The sequence below is a fragment of the Larus michahellis genome, chromosome 20, assembly GCF_964199755.1.
Source record: "Larus michahellis chromosome 20, bLarMic1.1, whole genome shotgun sequence".
Classification (NCBI taxonomy): Eukaryota; Metazoa; Chordata; class Aves; order Charadriiformes; family Laridae; genus Larus; species Larus michahellis.
The window spans coordinates 5,298,431-5,312,823 of NC_133915.1; the positions used below are offsets into that span (position 1 = coordinate 5,298,431).

Genomic DNA, 14,393 nt, shown 5'->3' on the forward strand with positions numbered 1-14,393 from the left:
TTCAGTTTGAAATAGGAAAATATGAACCAGAAATGAGTATTTCCAGATGTGGTTACAGATACTTTGTGTTTCCTACTTTTAACTGTTTTCCCACTTTCGTAATTCTAAACTTTATGTCAACCTTAATTCATAAAATGGGAGGATTTAGGGCCAAATTCAGCCCTGCAAAGTATGCAACTCTTCTGGAATCAGCAGAGTTAGACCCCAGATAAATCAGACCCTCTCCCATTTAACTTTTGCACTTCATTTCGTGTGACTAGAACACATCTGAAAAGAATTAAGTATGTTTTAACACCATCCATTCAGTTTATGGAAATAAGTAATATATTTTGTGCCGGGAATATTATCATTAGATACTGGGAATAAACAGCTTAAGTTAAACATCACAAAAAAGGAAGAACATACACTGTTCAACTGAAGTCAACTGAATAAATCTGGATAGAAAATACTGCTTTTCCCTGACATACATGTTCTTTGCTGCAAGACTCCAAAGACAGATTATCTGCTGGAAAGAGAAATCCTCATTTGCCCTACCATTCTGCAGTAATACAGTGAAGCAGCATTTAACTCTTTTGCTTGTCTTTGTTACTTGCACTGCTCGTTGGGCTGACCAAGCACCTCAATGCCCCCACGAGGCAGGATCACGTTGTTATCACCACTGTAAATGGAGCCCAAAAGGGCTGGATCATTCCTCTCCGTGGCAACGCACAGCACTAAAGCTAAACACTAAAGATGTGGGGGTTTTCCACCTTGCAGTCCAGTGAAAAATCTTTGTTCTTTTCTCTTCCTCTTTGAGCTCCGAACACACAGATACAGCTACAGAATGCACTATGAGTCATAGCTGAAAACTGAACCTGAACCTCCCATGTTTCAAATCCAGGTTTTCAACACTGCAGAGGTCAACAGACTGAGCTACAGATAAATGTGAAAAAGACCTTTTCATAGTTGGTATATCCCCCCATGACCGCTGGGTCCACAATCCCGTTCAGGAGCATAGAGAGAGGATGGACAGGAAGACTCCGGTCCCAGACATGCTGTTGGACGATGTTGCTGATTTTCTCATTGGTCAGTTCCATCGTTTCTATGGCGTTCTCCAAGGGGCTGATCTCCTCCTGATGGAAAGAAGAAACAGAATAAACCTTGCCTCCACTGACTATGAAGTTAAGTAACTCCTCATATATGAATAGCAGCCCAACAGTTTCCAGCAGAGGATTTTGGAACCCCTGTGCTAACTACCTTGCCATTCAGAGATGAATGCAAGAATGATCTTATACCTTAACCTGAAGGAACAACAGTTTAGGACTTGGCTGCCCACTGTGGAGTGTGTTACAGAAGTAACAACTCTCCCAAGCATTATACAGTCAACAGAACTTTGCTGCCTTGGGTAGAGCTGTCTGCAGAATGGCATAAAAAGACAAGCACATCAAAGATGATACACATTTGGTTTTATCTCAGGCAGAAATTATCAGTGTGCCACATCTAACAGTGGAAGGACTAGTAGTCCTAATTGTTGCAAGACTCTCTACCCCACGGAAGATTGGAAGGGAGGAGACCCAGCCCATACGCAGAACTCACCGTTGCGATCTGTTTGACTTCAAACCACTTGAGGATGCCTGGAAACGAATATGCTGTCGTGTAGGTTGTCCTTTCTATCCACATATTCTAGTTAGAGAAGAAAAAAATTCCCAGATGTGAGCAAAATGTTGGTCTTGCAATTCAATTCTCTTCTGCAGCAGAGCACAGACCCAGGCTTCCAGCACTAGCTGGCAGGACTTACACAATGACTTTCACGTTCACTAGCTGCGATGAAACCCTGTGTTCCACCGCAACAAATACCACCTCTGCTATTTAAATGGTATCAACATTAGCAGCAGTAGGCTGTTACCTTCCCTGTGGATCGCTATTAGCAGGACTGCGATTACGGCGTATTCAGCCAGAGTTACGTGCCAGATGCCCAACCCCTGCACATGAGCAACAGTACACCTTGCAGGCCGCAAGGAAGCATGCTGTTACACTGCATCCAAGGCTCACTCTCTTAAGTGAGAAGCAAATCTTAAAGGTTGGTCTGAGGTTGAACTGATGCTTCATGGTTAGAGGCTGGCCTTCTTAAGGATGGCTACAGCATCCACCATCTACCAGACACACAGCTGCGCTCTGTAGGAAGCTGCAGGCAGCACCATATTTATGGATCCTAGATCGAGGATTTTGAGCATTACAACTTCAGCTATGGAGCCTCTTGACATTAGCACATTGGCTTTATGTAAATATTACAATGCAAAGTGCAGCCCTTTGCTTTCCTACATTTTAATAGAAAAACTCTATTGCAACAGGTGGAGGACAGAAATTGTGGCAGTGCTGTTCAAAATGCCACCAACAAAATAAATCAATGCACAGAACCGTTTCCTCACAGCGCAGACACCTAAGCCCGCCGGCAGCAAAAGTAAAGGACTCACAGCAAACTCATTGTCTGGATCTTTTTCTCCTTTCCTGACTGGTCGGGAGTGCGTGAACTGCTGTACCTCGTTTGCTCTGTAGTAGCTAGAAAGAAGCAGAGTAAACGGTGAGTTTTCTCATCTCCCGTCCTCCTTACATAAACGTTCCTCTATTTCCTCTCAAAACCAACCAAGTTTAGACTGGACTGCGAAATAAATTTACACAAGAGACAAAGGCACTTCACCTTGTGCCTAGGCTAGCTGAGAAAAATACAGAGGAAATGTTGAGGGAAAAGGAAAAGAAATTACTTTAAGATCTGTTCAGGAACAGGTTTATCTTTATAATTAGGTGGCAGGTTCATCACAGGCTTCACAATAAAGCACTGCACATCTGAGCAGCTATAGTTAAGGATGAAAAACATGAATCCTTTTGGGAAAACAGGAGAGGGAGAGAAATACCCTTCCTGTTTTCATCAAATGTCAGACTTCTCAACAATCCCCTGTGCTCTTGTCATGTTTGAAGAAAAATACTTGGTAGTTTATCAAGAATCACAGCCATTATATTGCTTCTTGCAGTTTGTATGCCACTCATGATCTAAAAGCCCCAAAAGATAAGGCTCTAAGAATACTTCCAACTATTGAAATTCCCTGGTGAAATGCTGGGAAGCCCGGGCGCTACCAATTTCTACTTTGGGGACGGGAAAACAAGATTCTGTACTGGGTTCTGTAACGGATGCTTCTGTCTCTTCTCTCTCCTCCAACACCCCACGGTTATTTGTCAGATTCTTCCAGTACTCTGAAGCTGCCCCTCCTTCCCAATTTTTAGATCAATAAAGCTAACTGAAGAAATTATCAGGCAATACCTAACTTCATCTTCTGCTTGTGCACCTGTGAACCATGACAGAAATTAAAAAAAATTATTAATAGTATCCTCAAGCACCACGGCTTACGATGTTGTTCCTCCCGAGTTCTGCTTTAAGGACTCTATTGAAGGCTTTACAGAAGTAAAAACCCGCATGGAAAGCATAAACAAATTGACCCACATTAATAGATTATTTCTGTGAATCACCTGCCAATTGCATTCTGAAGCGGGAAGGTTTTACTGCTGGGTAGGGCAGCCCCGTGCATCCTTTATTTCACTGAGGGTAGCTCTAAACAGTATTTTGAAAGCAAAGGCAAGGTCATTCTGCCCGCATTGAAGAGCCAGCTGGGTACCAGCCAAATCCGAACCCAAAACCGCACAGCCACATTAGATCGAGCACTGAGCCCAAGCTAATATATTCTTTCTCTCAGGAGAGCTTATTAGCTTGGGCGTCATGCCACGCTAGGCATGCTATACAGCTTCCAGTTCAGAACTGGTGGAAAACCAGACTGTGTAGGCACTCCCTGAGACCACGTACAGTTCAATTAATATCTCCAGTACACTATTATGAAACAACCAAAGGAAGAACAAGGCATTTTATCATGAAAGAGTGAAGAAACAGATCCTGAGCAAAAGCAAAAAAGAGCCTGAGACAAAGGAGGTTAAAAAAGCATGAAATTAAAACAAACTACAGAACCATCAACGCCTGCCTAATACAACAGTGATTTGGGCATTCAAACTCCTCATCTTTTCAGAAGGTGTTTGTAAGAGTCCGAGAAGAACCTGTACCAAATCCAAGCTATGCAGCTGCTCCTCTTTACAATGGGGCAATGCCAAAGACCCGGAACCAAACACCCCCAAACTTTTGGAAGAGTTCAGATCTGGATCCAAATTTTGCAGTTCAGGTTCATCGTGAGCCAAAAACATTAGAACAAACACAAACAGATGCAAAGGAAGTAGCTGAAACAAAGCAGCAATAGAAGAGGCATTTTTTGATACCAAGTTTGGTCTTGAATGAATTTTAATTTCCTATGTGGATTTAGTGCTTGGCAGGCTTATTGCAAGGGAAGCATCTGGTATCACTGCTTGAGTTGTGCCTTTGTACACAGACTTTTAAGGCCAAAATGGACCACCACATTCTCTAGTCTGGCCTGTATAACACTGGCCTCTATAAGACAGGCCAGAAGCCCAGTAACTTGTTTTTTACCGATGTACATCTTCCAGAAACACATCTGCTATTGACTGGAAGTCACAAACAAGAACCTGAAGCATCTTCACTAGGCTGCACTTGGCCGCGCTCACAATTAAGAGAAAGTGAATCTTAAGCCTAATGGTGTGCTGTGGCACACAGGCTAGAGTTTCACCAGCATAAAGAAAAAATAAACTTTAAAAAAAAAACCACAACAAACAAGCAGAAGGGTTGTTCACACAACAACCTTCATCAACATAAATAACCACTTCACATTCCTTACAAAGTGACTTCTAGGGGGAAAAAAAACAACAAACAACCAGCCACTTCATAAATGCTAGTTATCTGCAAGCAAGAAGAGAGCATACTTCCATTTTCCTTACATCCCACTTTCACCACCTGCATTTTGCCTCTTGCACCTAGAAATACCAAACTGGACTGATCACACACATATAATACAGCAGTGAGCACCACCTGCTCGAGAAGGCACAAGAAATCCTGACCTGCAATCTGTTCAGGTTTCATCCTAACAGCACCCATTTTAACTCTGACTGTATCCAGCTGTGTCTCTCTTTTTCAATATGTTTAAGTTCACTACTGCAATTCTGGATAGTCCTATTTTCATGCCCAGTGCCTGCCTTCAAAGTCCCCCTGGAGCAGCAAGTTCCTTGCTTATTATTGTTTACCAATTCTCTTATTCTAGGAAAAAGATACACTGTTTAGGAGAAGACTTGATCTCTTCTCCTGGAGGGGCAGTACTGGTCATCTTCTCGGCACTGGGAAACTGGGTCAACAGCTTCAGGTTGAAGTCCTCCCTTCGTTCATACTCTTTGCCACGGTAGATAAAAATTTTATTCTGTAGGTAGCAGAAGAAAGAGAATTAACACTAAACAAAGCAAAAAGAAAGAGCTTTCCAAATATACACAGAGTAGTCTCAGAGTTCTAGTTTATATGAAAGGTTGTCTCCCAACTCAACTCGGTCAGAATACATGAGGGAATAAACACAGGCTGGAGATACACCCAGCAGCTCTCGGGAGCAAGGCCGTGTAATGGCATCCTCATATTTGCCTAGAAAAATTCATTGTTCCACATACAAGTGCTATTGAACATGTTTGTGCTTTCTAGCACTCTAAGAACTCACACATTCAACACACGAAGCCTCAGGCAGGGGACTGATTTTAAATAAGAGAACATAGAATCACAGAATCGCTGAGGTTGGAAGGGACCTTTAAGATCATCAAGTCCAACCATTAACCTACCCTGACAAAAACCACTTCTAAACCATGTCCCTAAGTACCAAATCCACGCTTTTTTTAAACACCTCCAGGGATGGCGAATCCACCACCTCCCTGGGCAGCCTATTCCAATCTTTAATAACCCTTTCAGTGAAAAAATGTTTCCTGATATCCAATCTAAACCTCCCCTGACATAACTTGAACCCGTTTCCTCTTGTCCTACATGTGTCCCAAGAAGTTCTTTAATGCAGGGAACTGCATGCTCCTTGCCAGAGCCCTTACGGTATGAGTTAACGGGGATCTCCATATGCACAAAGACATGAGTTTTACCTCCGTTCCGTTCCTGACTCTCTTCAGCTGCCCTTAACAAAACAGCCAGCTATGGCAGTTTCGCATTACAGACTTAAGAGTAGACCACAGCCAATTATTTTTCCAAACTGGCCACCAAGCAGTGGTTTCTGGAAGGGATGGATTCGAAAACATGACCTGGAGGTGAAAGCCTTTTGTGCCATCCAGTTCCACCGTCCTAAGTTAACATTTTTCTTTTTTATTAAGCTTGGCTTCCATTTAAGGCCAGCAACTTCAAACAAATGAAAATGTAGACGTTCCTTAATTTTAAATAATAGTTGGGAATACTTTCTAGTATGCTGCACCCTGCCCATCTGACTCACTTTGGCTAGATTCTGGTATTATGGCTACATCGCTGCTAAGCATTGCTGGACCTCGCTCAAACAGGAAGCATCTCTGTATTTTAGCTCTTCTGCGTGGGACAGACTCTCACTAATGTGCTTGAGCACTGAAATGATCCCTGTCCTGAAAATTAGGTTGATTCAGGCTGAAAAGCAATGGGATAAATTCTTTACAAGCTAAATATTTTCTAATGGCAACAATCGTATTTCTGAGATGTGCACAGGGCACAAATACAAAACATAGATTCTGTTCAAGTCCATATAAGAACACAACAATCATTGAACAAACCCTATGCAACACGCAAACTTTATTAAAGTTGTTAACACAAAAAATCTGGTCTCTCACTTGTCTGTTTTTATATGCTGAAATGTTTTGAAATACTTAAGGGATTTAGATCGCTCGGTGTCAAAGGAAAAGGAGTTTTGCGTCTGAATGTTCTTGGGAGCTCTGCAAAAATTGTGATTTTAGGATACCCACCACTCCAGAACTTGAGTGCTGAAGAATTCTTACCCGGAGGAAAGAGGGAAAACCCTGACCATAGTATCCAACAGCAAAGTATTCTGGTTGAGGTCTCATTGCCTTCATAATATTCTCATAAAAAGTAGCTCGTTTTTTCTGAAAAAGAAAAAGTCACCAGACATTTTCACTGTGAAGTATTCAAGGAGACTGCCAGATTGTACTTCACGTTCCCAGTGACAATTCCCAATCTATTAGTTCTCCTGTACCCAATCTATTAGTTCTCCTGTACCGAACACTTTTTACATTTGTTTTTTTTGATAGAGTGTCCCATACTTCTCCATTTACTTGGTTAAATATTTGGGTTGTCTGGGCCAGAATCAACTTCATTTCCTGGTTTGCAGACATGAGAACAATGCCATGTATTTTAGGATTCCAGGAGGATATCTGAAATCCTCAACTATTGCAACACAAATTAAAAATGAATATGTTCTGAAACCGAGCAGACACAAATGGTGACAAATGTCAGAGAACTGGCAGAAGTAAAACTGGGCAGATGAATCTCATATGAAAGAACATAAAGACCATCTGGTTACATCTTTAACCACTAAAAACCATAATTCAGAACCACAATGATTCTATAGTTCTGTGTTCATGCACAGTAGTTTTATCACAGGAATAACAAGGTGATGAGATTTATGGAGCCTGAAAATACACCATGCAAACGTTACCTTATTTGATCAACACTAAGAATGCTAAACATCTGCACACAATATTGTCATGCTAATTACAAGGTCAAACCCACATGCTTTAAACAAAACTACGAAAACATTCTTCTAATACTAAGCTTCACAAAACCATTGGCATTATGTTGGTTTGCTTGTCTTTAATATAAATGTATTTTGGGCTTATCCTGCTCAACAATACTAATTTAAGCAGTCAGCAGCCTGCTGAAAATGGAGAAAAAAAATTCTTACCAGGAGATTACCAAGTCCTTCATAATCAAAGACCTTGTTTTCATACATGTCAGCCAACTCTTTACTGAGTTGAATGGCTTTTTCCCACATCTCCATGGAGGGTGAAGGGAGGCGGGCGGGGGAAGAAGAGCACAAACAAAATAAAAGACTCAGTTAAAAGCATTCGTTACCACAGATAGGTAAACAAAACATTCAGCTGATTTTTAATTCAGGCAGTACTTTAATGCACTGCCAACTTTCCCTGAGACTCCATGCTGTACATTTTTGTGCAGTAATTATTATAGTCATGCAGTTCCGTGGATTTGTAGGCCTGAAAGTGATTTACAAAGCAAGGTTTCTATTGTTACTGCTGATAGGGAAAACTGAGGCACAAAGAGGTGGAAGGAGATGCCTGAACAGCGAAGGAGAAGCCCAGGTGGTAACACCTACTCCTACAGTAACACTGCATCCCCCGCACCAGGCTTCCTGGGGTTCGCCTCATTCTGCCCTGGTAGAACCATCTATCCCAAGTGCAGCTACCACACGTGCAGTATCAGCCAGACAAGCCCCGCTTACTGCAGTGCAACAAACCTGACAAAAGCCGTTACCCAGAAAAGAAAGGAAAACGCCTATAGTTTTCTCATCTACCCAGTGTCTTGAACAGGCTTAATTTTTCAGATGCTCTTCGACTCACAAGGAAACAGAAGGATTCAATTATCCACCAGGACAAATACATGCCCTGCTCACGCCGGTACTGTGGTCCCTATTAAAAAGTCAAGCTTCAGCATCAAAGGCCTGCTACAGAATCACGTCTGATGCTACCCTTGAAGCCAGCCTCGGGCAGCTACACTCACCAAGCCAAGTATTTACCAGTGAATCGTATGAACACTGCAGACACACTCACCTTGCCTCTGTCAAAGAAGGAGATAATTTCTTGGTAGAGTTTTTCCTTGAGTTCTTGTTGCGAGTAGACGTAGTAGCTGTCCCGCTGCAGGAGGTGAGGGACACATGGCTTCTCAGACCACTAGTACAGAGGGGAAAAAAAAGGCAAAGTTGAAAGAACTGGAACATTTTCAGATTAACAACTCCTTAGAGTGGATAGGCTCAGCTTCTGCAGGGAAGCATTACAGACAAATCCAGCACCAACGCAAAGGAAGTTTTGCACGGACGTAAGCTGAGCTGGCTAACTAACGTAAACTAGGAATGCCCACAGAAACACTCATCTCAGCAGCACGGTTAGAGTAACAGGTAGCCAGTAAGCAGTAACTTCTTAAACCGCTGCAGCCAGCTGCTCAGAAAACATCTGGTTACGCTCTCCCACTACACACATAGGCAGCCACAAAACTTCAGTTATGTGCAAATTTTTTTCTACATTAAAAGTTCATTTTAAATCAGTTTAGGAATTGATCTGAACTTGTGCAATGTTTATAGTCATATTTAAAAATCACTTTAAAATGTTAATACATGTTAAATTATATCTGCAAAACAGGTGTGATTTTGGCTTAAGGTCTTATGCTGAGACACTAACTGAATGTGTATGCTTTATTCATCTGTGGCAGGCATGAAGAGGTTGACTTAAATCCAAATTAAGATGTCTTAGGCTTTCACACAGAAGTGGAAAAAAACCCTGTACTATGACTCTGAATATGGACATTTTCTCCCAGCTCACTATAGCACTCTGTTTCACCAAGAGCACATAAAAAATCAATGCTAATAACATTTTTGCTTTTATCCATTTAGCTGCAGTGCTATTTGCAAAATTGTGAAGCTCCTTAATGACCACTAGAACATACGTAATGCTAAGTCACATTAAGAAAAAAATATGGATTGTTTATTCTGAGCTGTTGGCACTTCATTTAAAACCTATACCCTGACAGTGGAAACTAACATTGGCTTTAGTGTAATACCTGGAGCAGCTCTGCATGGAGGAGGAGAGTGTATGCTGCCTCTGTGAAGTTCTCACAGTCTGTGTGCAAGTCCCGGAGTTTATACAGATACCTAAATAAAGGAAAAGCAATTGTTACTTGATGTGAAGGGCTCCTGCACCAGTGTACAGCACACCAAGAGAAACAGAGGCTTCTATACAGGTTTATGCAGGGAAATAGCCTACCTGATATAAATGTCCTCTCGTTTCTTCTCCTTATAAAAATTCTGCCAAGAATAGAGAAAAGTCAAACTTTTACGATGGATTGTGCTGTGGATTTGCATAATCATCTCTAGACAAGTAACTTAAGCTGTGATTTTGACTACTTAGGTGCATACATCCCTGCAACCATCCCTTTAACATAAGGCAGGGCTACTATCACCTCTAGAAAAGCTGTCAATAGCTGGTGGCCTGATTTGGGCCTATCATTAACCAGAAAAGGCATAAAGAATTACTTAAAACCCTACAAGAAAAAAAAAAAATAATCCTTCAGAATCCGCAGAAGTCATGTGAGTAAAGAAGAACTCATATCCAAATTCAGCCTTCCCCATACCAGCACATTGACAGTGCAGCTCATGCGGTTCTCCTTGCTTTCATCGTGCATGATGGTCCTGTAGTCCAGCAGGTTCTCTAGAAGGCTGCTGACCAGCAGAGCAAACACTTCTCCAGAAGCAGAGAGGTATTTATGCTTCCGACAGTGCTCCAGGAGGCTGCAGGTACACCCAGAGAGATGGAAGGGAATTCTCGGTTACAGTCCTGAGCGGTATTAAGTAGAACTTCAGTGTAAATTACCCCAACAGCCACTGAGCTAACAGAGTCAAATATATTTCAAGAACAGCAACGCTTGGTGCAGAACCGCCCACTGCACCCACAGATCCGAGACACCAGAGTCAGGCAGGTTAACGCCCGCCTTCATCAAAAACCTGTGTTCTACTTTTGGTGCTAAAAGGTGGCCCTGATTTTGCTTTAACTCAGAGCCTGATGTTCTCAAGCTTTTCGACGTACAGCCCCCTTCCCAGTTTGGAACCTGCCTCTAGGCTTTCACCTCCAAGTTCAGGGTAGATGTGCAAGTTGCTGCTCCAGAATAAAAGCATCATTTTAAGACAAATATCCTTAGAGTACCTGTATAGCATTAAGATCACTGTCAACTACACTGTCTCCCTATTCACTGGAGTAACGAATTAAGGTTTCTCTGTATTAAAAAGTAGCCAACTAAGCTGTAAAAAAAGAGTCTCCGTGTTCTTTACAAAACTTACAGTTTCTCCAGTAATATCTTGTACTGTTCATCTCCTCGACCACCCTCCACTTCCTGGTCCAGCTTGGTTATCAACTCATTTTCAAACTGAAAAGGCAAAAAACCACAATCAAATAGACAGCGGCTCTCAAGAGTGTGGTGTGAACATTAGTAATGCTTGTGGCCGGCGTTTCTGAACTGCCTCCACCATCAGACACTGGTTTTATGAGCCAAGCTAGAGGACGCTTTCATTGTTGGAGCAGAATAAAAATCGTAAGAAGCCAGGACAACAAGACTGGAGCAAGAAAATACAAGTCCTCCCTCTCACCCTACAAGCACTGCAAAGTCATTCTCCGAGGTGATTCTTCCCCTTCTCCTCCATCCATTAGCTGTTCAGTTTTGCAAGGATGGAGAAGTGTTCTAGCAGCCAGCTTACAGATGATAATGGTCATTCACCCACCCTAAAGAAACTGAACTACTACTGTCAGTTACGGGCAAGTCACAGCTCTCTGGCCATCATAAACACTTGCACGAGTAATTAAAGCAACTTCTCACGATGCAAGAACCAAGTCCTGCGTGACTATCTGTCTAGCCATAAAGACGTGCCCTGTTATGAGCAAGCAGGTCAAGTACATAGTCTCAGTTTTAACTGTAGCCGGTATATAAACACCACTGGAATGGAAAATCCATGCCACACACATCCTGCTTCCTTCTATTGATTCCAAAAAACCCTGAGACCCTGGGGCCAACCACCCCAAAGACTGACGACCCCAAGGGAAGAAAGATCCCGTATGCACAGTGAAGCTGGGTCTAAGCTGGTGTGAGGATGGTGCTTAGGGAGATGCACGTCACATTTGACAACAGTCTGAAATGCCAAGGTGGCTGCCTTTTGGATGGATGGCTCCTACCTATCTCCAGGGAGAAGACTGTCTACAGCGTAACTACAGTGTCCCCTGCCTGCCAGTTGAGATGTTAATGTCCGATATCCCCAGAGGAAAGCTGGAAGAATAAGTCCTTAGAAACTGCACTGAAAACTTAACCTCAGGGCAAAAGCGAAGCTCCTCTTTTTTCCTTACTTTCTGGTGCTTGCTCAGTAGCAACAAAAGGTAACTTCTGGAGAAATGAGCACAGGGTTGGAACTCAGGGATCCGCGTCCTGTTCCCTGCTCTGACTTTTTGCTTGTGTAGCCTCAAGCAAATAGTGTCTGTCCTTTGGATCACTGTTCTGCTTTCCGTAACGCTGACATCAGTACTCACAAATGTGTTGTCAATTTTAAAATTAATGAAGGATTGGTCAATATCTAAGGAACTAGATAGTCCTAACACTTCACCGTCCAGTGATTTTAATTATAGCGACTTACACGTACAGACAAAGATCTGCCATGGGGGAATTTATATTGTTATTATAAATGTAAGCAGACACTCCTTTTAGAGTACCCTCTTAGGGTCTCCAAATTGCTTCACAATTTAGATGTGGGTATTCACATACTTGCAAACGCAGAGAAGTACGAAAACAGGAACTCATTAATTATCAAAGTTGTGCAAAGGTACGGTCAGGGATAGAACTGGAGAGTCCTGACTCCTACAAATCACTTAACAATAACTTCCCAAAGTGTTTGGCGCGATGCTTATTTTGTGTGGTTTTTGTTTCTTTTGGTTTTGTTTAAATGTTCTCTTCTCCTTCTTGCCCAACACATACTGTGGAACATCAATACGGAAGATACCAAGCTCCCTTACCATATGGAAGTTTCTGTTCCCACTGAAGTTAAACTCGCACTGCATCATATCAAAGAAGATGGGAATTGTAGCTTTCCGTAGCTCAGGCTCAGGGACCAGGGTTACCTCCAGGATGGGGCCTACCATTGCTGGAATGAATTTTATTTTGTGGGGACCTGCAAGAAAGTCAAAGTCAGATACACATCCTAAAGGCAGGATTTGGATATCCAAATGTTTAAGCACATTATTCATATAAAGACCATAAAAGACAGATATTCTGCTTAGAACGCATATTTTAAAAAGATAATGGCTACTTAATGTAGAATTAACATCTTACAGCTCCAAATTTCAGAAACAGTCCAAGAAAATAATTGAACTGAATTGCATGCAATGTTGCAAATCACAAAGGCGCTCTGAAAAATTCTGCTCTCGTCCTTCGTATAGTAGAACATCCTTTATAAGGAATCTAAGAAATTATCTCAGCAGCTGATGTGGGAAAAGATCACTTTTTGCAAGCTATTTACAAAAAAAGGAAAAGAGATTTTGTGCTCTGAAACAGCTGAACCTTAAGTGTATTTCCCCACATTAAACACGAGCAGCTTTTATAAAGAAATAAAGGATTTGAAACCCAGCTTGAACGAAGATAATTCTTTTGCTGGAACTCACCCAAATTGTACCACATATCCCTTATTTTGAAGCCAATTTCTTTCCTCATGTCCCCATACCTAGAAAAAAAGTATTAGAAAGAAAAAGATGAAAGAGGCCTATGCACTGAAGTTAATTTTGCAAAGCTGCGGAAGAAATTTCATGGCAGCACTACAAAATCTGTTACCCTCTCCTTAAAAAAACCCACCACACACAAACCTGAATACGCTGGGCATTTATACCAAGGGGTCTCACAGACCGTCTTCCCTACTAAGGGTCTACCAAGCAGTTCCTCAGTATTACATACCTTTTGTTAGATGTTCAGCTCATCTTTTTCCCTTCCTTACCCTGCCCAGCACTAATGCTCAATGCACAGAGGAAGACAACGGCCACGTGCCACTATGGCAGCAGACTGCAGACTCCGACAGCAGAATAAAGCTGCAGTCCTGCTGCTTCACGCAATCCTACACAGAATTTTGTTGTATTCAGTGTTTTCCCCTAAAGCTTTAACTGCTGACACTGAGAGAATGCAAGAATATTTAATTATGAGGCTTCTAAAAGCCCACATTCTTGCAGAAAAAAAGGTGTCAAACCTTAACTGTGTATGCCCTAACAAAATTCTGTGTCAAGATCTATAGGGACTTGATTCCAGCTAAATGCAGAAGTAAAAGCTGTTCAGTGTCTTTGTGAATTTTGCCAAGTTACTAAAAATTACTACTTTTGGCTTGATGAACACCTTTGAAGTGCTCTCACTTTCGTAACAGGAAAAGCAAAGAAAAGGGACTAAGAAATGGCAGGGCTTTTAGGATTCTTGCTTACCTACCTTCCAGGATGTCTGAGGAACTGCATAAGGTATTGCTTTGGGAACTACGACAAGCCTTCCATTACGGACCTTACAGTGGAAAGAATCTTGTGGCAAGGTGCTTAAATTGAGCTCAAACAGCTCAGGATCTATCTGACCAGACTTAGACATCCACAGTGTGAAGACCTGACGTCTGTCCTAGTCACCCCTCCTCCCTTTACCATCACTCATTAATCGAGCACTTCCATAGCAC

At 42.1% G+C, this 14,393-nt stretch overlaps 1 protein-coding gene across 2 annotated transcripts in view; it reads right to left on the minus strand.

Annotated features, from left to right (window-relative positions):
• The window catches only part of DOCK5 (dedicator of cytokinesis 5), an 80,892-nt gene that overhangs the window by 10,509 nt on the left and 55,990 nt on the right, over positions 1 to 14,393 (minus strand). The window contains exons 32-46 of one of the 2 annotated variants that reach the window (XM_074563546.1): positions 13,360 to 13,418; positions 12,715 to 12,869; positions 11,001 to 11,086; positions 10,298 to 10,454; positions 9,931 to 9,971; positions 9,728 to 9,818; positions 8,725 to 8,844; positions 8,515 to 8,583; positions 7,842 to 7,931; positions 6,919 to 7,023; positions 5,198 to 5,339; positions 2,742 to 2,823; positions 2,454 to 2,538; positions 1,576 to 1,662; positions 936 to 1,112 (exon numbers count right to left, since the gene is read on the minus strand). In XM_074563546.1, coding sequence (XP_074419647.1) covers positions 936 to 1,112; positions 1,576 to 1,662; positions 2,454 to 2,538; positions 2,742 to 2,823; positions 5,198 to 5,339; positions 6,919 to 7,023; positions 7,842 to 7,931; positions 8,515 to 8,583; positions 8,725 to 8,844; positions 9,728 to 9,818; positions 9,931 to 9,971; positions 10,298 to 10,454; positions 11,001 to 11,086; positions 12,715 to 12,869; positions 13,360 to 13,418 — 1,546 coding nt within the window. The remainder of the gene's footprint in view (positions 1 to 935; positions 1,113 to 1,575; positions 1,663 to 2,453; positions 2,539 to 2,741; positions 2,824 to 5,197; positions 5,340 to 6,918; positions 7,024 to 7,841; positions 7,932 to 8,514; positions 8,584 to 8,724; positions 8,845 to 9,727; positions 9,819 to 9,930; positions 9,972 to 10,297; positions 10,455 to 11,000; positions 11,087 to 12,714; positions 12,870 to 13,359; positions 13,419 to 14,393) is intronic. The other variant, XM_074563545.1, reaches the window with a different exon arrangement.